This window comes from Antechinus flavipes, chromosome 4 (assembly GCF_016432865.1).
Source record: "Antechinus flavipes isolate AdamAnt ecotype Samford, QLD, Australia chromosome 4, AdamAnt_v2, whole genome shotgun sequence".
NCBI classification, from domain to species: Eukaryota; Metazoa; Chordata; class Mammalia; order Dasyuromorphia; family Dasyuridae; genus Antechinus; species Antechinus flavipes.
Window position 1 is genome coordinate 1,408,696 of NC_067401.1, and position 5,192 is coordinate 1,413,887.

Consider the following 5,192-nt stretch of genomic DNA (forward strand, 5'->3'; position numbering starts at 1 on the left):
CCCCTCTCCACAAAGGCTCCGGCCCCAGCAGAGCCACGCTCCTGGAGGGCAGCTGATCTTTGTCTCCTCTGTTCCCAGTGCCCGGCACATTCTGGGTGCTCAGAGACGGCACAAACAGGCCTGTGTTTGCTGAATTTGGGCACCTCCTCCCTGGGCCTGGGCTGGTACATTTGAGGCTCTGAGTCTGGCACAGGCCCACCTGCTTCAGATCACACAAGCGCATGATGTCTCCAGGACTCTGTCTCCCTGGCTCAGGACACTGAGCCACAGGTCCGTCCTCAGGTACACGGGCCCATGGGACACGGAGCCACAGGTCCCACCTCAGGTACACGGGCCCATGGGACACGGAGCCACGGGTGCGTCCTCAGGTACACGGGCCCATGGGACACGGAGCCACAGGTCCCACCTCAGGTACACGGGCCCATGGGACACGGAGCCACGGGTCCCACCTCAGGTACACGGGCCCATGGGACACGGAGCCACAGGTCCCACCTCAGATACACGGGCCCATGGGACACGGAGCCACAGGTTCGTCCTCAGGTACACGGGCCCATGGGACACGGAGCCACAGGTGCGTCCTCAGGTACATGGGCCCACGGGACACGGAGCCACAGGTCTGTCCTCAGGTACACGGGCCCATGGGACACGGAGCCACAGGTGCGTCCTCAGGTACATGGGCCCACGGGACACGGAGCCACAGGTGCGTCCTCAGGTACATGGGCCCATGGGACACGGAGCCACAGGTCTGTCCTCAGGTACACGGGCCCATGGGACACGGAGCCACAGGTCCGTCCTCAGGTACACGAGCCCATGGGACACGGAGCCACAGGTCCCACCTCAGGTACACGGGCCCATGGGACACGGAGCCACAGGTCCGTCCTCAGGTACACGGGCCCATGGGACACGGAGCCACAGGTCCGTCCTCAGGTACACGGGCCCATGGGACACGGAGCCACAGGTCCCACCTCAGGTACACGGGCCCATGGGACACGGAGCCACGGGTGCGTCCTCAGGTACACGGGCCCATGGGACACGGAGCCACGGGTGCGTCCTCAGGTACACGGGCCCATGGGACACGGAGCCACAGGTCTGTCCTCAGGTACACGGGCCCATGGGACATGGAGCCACGGGTCTGTCCTCAGGTACACGGGCCCATGGGACACGGAGCCACAGGTCCCACCTCAGGTACACGGGCCCATGGGACACGGAGCCACGGGTCCCACCTCAGGTACACGGGCCCATGGGACACGGAGCCACAGGTCCCACCTCAGATACACGGGCCCATGGGACACGGAGCCACAGGTTCGTCCTCAGGTACACGGGCCCATGGGACACGGAGCCACAGGTGCGTCCTCAGGTACATGGGCCCACGGGACACGGAGCCACAGGTCTGTCCTCAGGTACACGGGCCCATGGGACACGGAGCCACAGGTGCGTCCTCAGGTACATGGGCCCACGGGACACGGAGCCACAGGTGCGTCCTCAGGTACATGGGCCCATGGGACACGGAGCCACAGGTCTGTCCTCAGGTACACGGGCCCATGGGACACGGAGCCACAGGTCCGTCCTCAGGTACACGAGCCCATGGGACACGGAGCCACAGGTCCCACCTCAGGTACACGGGCCCATGGGACACGGAGCCACAGGTCCGTCCTCAGGTACACGGGCCCATGGGACACGGAGCCACAGGTCCGTCCTCAGGTACACGGGCCCATGGGACACGGAGCCACAGGTCCCACCTCAGGTACACGGGCCCATGGGACACGGAGCCACGGGTGCGTCCTCAGGTACACGGGCCCATGGGACACGGAGCCACGGGTGCGTCCTCAGGTACACGGGCCCATGGGACACGGAGCCACAGGTCTGTCCTCAGGTACACGGGCCCATGGGACATGGAGCCACGGGTCTGTCCTCAGGTACACGGGCCCATGGGACACGGAGCCACAGGTCCCACCTCAGGTACACGGGCCCATGGGACACGGAGCCACGGGTCCCACCTCAGGTACATGGGCCCATGGGACACGGAGCCACAGGTCTGTCCTCAGGTACACGGGCCCATGGGACACGGAGCCACAGGTCTGTCCTCAGGTACATGGGCCCATGGGACACGGAGCCACAGGTCCCACCTCAGGTACACGGGCCCATGGGACACGGAGCCACAGGTCCCACCTCAGGTACACGGGCCCATGGGACACGGAGCCACAGGTCCCACCTCAGGTACACAGGCCCATGGGACACGGAGCCACAGGTCTGTCCTCAGTTACACGGGCCCATGGGACACGGAGCCACAGGTCCCACCTCAGGTACACGGGCCCATGGGACACGGAGCCACGGGTCCCACCTCAGGTACACGGGCCCATGGGACACTGAGCCACAGGTCTGTCCTCAGGTACACGGGCCCATGGGACACGGAGCCACAGGTCCCACCTCAGGTACACGGGCCCATGGGACACGGAGCCACGGGTCCCACCTCAGGTACACGGGCCCATGGGACACGGAGCCACGGGTGCGTCCTCAGGTACACGGGCCCATGGGACACGGAGCCACAGGTCTGTCCTCAGGTACACGGGCCCATGGGACACGGAGCCACGGGTCCCACCTCAGGTACACGGGCCCATGGGACACAGAGCCACAGGTCCCACCTCAGGTACACGGGCCCATGGGACACGGAGCCACATGTCTGTCCTCAGGTACATGGGCCCATGGGACACGGAGCCACAGGTCCCACCTCAGGTACATGGGCCCATGGGACATGGAGCCACAGGTCCGTCCTCAGGTACACGGGCCCATGGGACACGGAGCCACAGGTCTGTCCTCAGGTACACGGGCCCATGGGACACGGAGCCACGGGTCCCACCTCAGGTACACGGGCCCATGGGACACAGAGCCACAGGTCCCACCTCAGGTACACGGGCCCATGGGACACGGAGCCACATGTCTGTCCTCAGGTACATGGGCCCATGGGACACGGAGCCACAGGTCCCACCTCAGGTACATGGGCCCATGGGACATGGAGCCACAGGTCCGTCCTCAGGTACACGGGCCCATGGGACACGGAGCCACAGGTCTGTCCTCAGGTACACGGGCCCATGGGACACGGAGCCACAGGTCCCACCTCAGGTACACGGGCCCATGGGACACGGAGCCACAGGTCCCACCTCAGGTACACGGGCCCATGGGACATGGAGCCACAGGTCTGTCCTCAGGTACACGGGCCCATGGGACACGGAGCCACAGGTCCCACCTCAGGTACATGGGCCCATGGGACATGGAGCCACAGGTCCGTCCTCAGGTACACGGGCCCATGGGACACGGAGCCACAGGTCTGTCCTCAGGTACACGGGCCCATGGGACACGGAGCCACGGGTCCCACCTCAGGTACACGGGCCCATGGGACACAGAGCCACAGGTCCCACCTCAGGTACACGGGCCCATGGGACACGGAGCCACATGTCTGTCCTCAGGTACATGGGCCCATGGGACACGGAGCCACAGGTCCCACCTCAGGTACATGGGCCCATGGGACATGGAGCCACAGGTCCGTCCTCAGGTACACGGGCCCATGGGACACGGAGCCACAGGTCTGTCCTCAGGTACACGGGCCCATGGGACACGGAGCCACAGGTCCCACCTCAGGTACACGGGCCCATGGGACACGGAGCCACAGGTCCCACCTCAGGTACACGGGCCCATGGGACATGGAGCCACAGGTCTGTCCTCAGGTACACGGGCCCATGGGACACGGAGCCACAGGTTCGTCCTTAGTGCTCTGTGATTGGGGCTTCTAGGCTGCAAACCTGTCCCAGGGATGTCAATTCATTTTCTAAATTACAGGATAAAAACCCAAGCACTGAACCGGCCCAGCCCCTCCCCCTTCAGCCCACGTGCCATCCCCGCTATCCCTCCCTGGGTAATTCAGGTTCTCGGGATAATTGGAAGGTTGGAGGGCACTGCTGCTGTGTGCAGATGGGTGATGGGGCTTAATTGAGCCTCTGCACAGGCCCCTGCAGGTGCAAGGCTTGTTTTAATGAGGAAAAATCCCTGTGTTTCGATGACGTCTCCACGAGCCTTCCTTACCTGGCAGCTGCAGGCCATGAGCCCCTCTCTCCTCGCCCTCAGGGAGGGCCCCCAGGCCTGCAGGGGGGGGGGCTCAAGCTTGCCCTGTCCCACCCTTCCCAATGACTAAATCTCATTGAGCTTCTTGGGTTGATTATTGAGTCTCCTGGTTCGCTGTAGCTCAGAGATCATCAGCCTTGCCTAGAAGGGGAAAAACAACAACCAAAGGTCTGTGGGAAGGACTCAGGAAGTGCCCCAGCACTCCGCAGTGAGATACATGAAGGAGAACTGAGCCCCCGGAGCCTCTGCGGGCAGACGCACAAGGAAGTAAAGGGCTTGACCTTCAGGGAGGAGGTGGATTGGCCAGAACTTGTGAAGTCTGGACGGGGAGAGGCTGGCAGAGCTGGGAGGGCACGGGTGCCCCTGCCATCCGGAGCCGCATGGACGCGAGGGCCCCTCCAGGTCCTGCAGTTGGGGGCAAGATCAAAGGTGAGCTGGACCCTGGGGCCTGGCTTCTCCGGTCCTGTTTGGGGGGCAGCAGTTTCTCTCCTTTAACCTCCAGATCAGGAGGAAGTGGGTCATTCTGGGACATCCAGAAGGCTTCCCAACATTAAAATATGAGGTAGAACACTGTTGTCTCCATTTTTCAGACGGGCAAACCGAAGTTCAGAGACTGGAAGCGGGAAGCCCTGAGTCACAGAAGTCGCTAGGATCTGAACCCCAGTTTTTCAATCTTTCAGACCCAACTTCTAGCCACTGTACCCCCCACCGAGGGGTCCCCATCCCTCCGCTCGTTAGATAAGGGCATCGTCTCCAGGGCCCACTAGCCCTGGCACTTGGCTGGCACACTCATGGGCCCCCAGCCCATGCGCACAGCAGAAAGGCGGCTGCAGGGGGAGCCCGCGGGCCTCAGAATACCACCCCCAACCCCAGGTCACTTCTCAGCTGACCCCTCCCCCCAGCAAGGCCCTCATTTGGACTGGGAATGGCTATCGCTGCGCTCATTAAATGCCCACTAATCAGGGCTGGGTTTCCCTTGTCAGGGGCCCAGGCAGAAGGTCCCTCCTGATGGAAGGTGTTTCAGGATCCCCCTCGGGGTCTTTGGTTACTGAGAGAAACCTGACAATCTGGTGCTA

At 63.5% G+C, this 5,192-nt stretch overlaps 1 protein-coding gene across 1 annotated transcript; it reads left to right on the plus strand.

Moving 5' to 3' along the window:
* Nucleotides 1–337: 337 nt before the first annotated feature.
* LOC127559350 (collagen alpha-1(I) chain-like) lies at nt 338–4,883 on the plus strand. Its single transcript, XM_051993067.1, has 4 exons — nt 338–2,076; nt 2,691–3,636; nt 4,237–4,545; nt 4,797–4,883. Exons 1-4 carry the CDS (start codon nt 338–340, stop codon nt 4,881–4,883), a joined length of 3,081 nt encoding a protein of 1,026 aa, XP_051849027.1.
* The last annotated feature ends 309 nt before the right edge of the window (nt 4,884–5,192 follow it).

Bases quoted from the DNA above. Each gene is read 5' to 3' on its own strand.
- LOC127559350 (XM_051993067.1), top strand. From the start codon at position 338: ATGGGACACGGAGCCACGGGTGCGTCCTCAGGTACACGGGCCCATGGG. The intron at 2,077-2,690 runs GTCTGTCCTCAG...GTCTGTCCTCAG, and splicing joins CATGGGACACGGAGCCACAG to GTACATGGGCCCATGGGACA. The intron at 4,546-4,796 runs GTGAGCTGGACC...TCAATCTTTCAG, and splicing joins AGTTGGGGGCAAGATCAAAG to ACCCAACTTCTAGCCACTGT.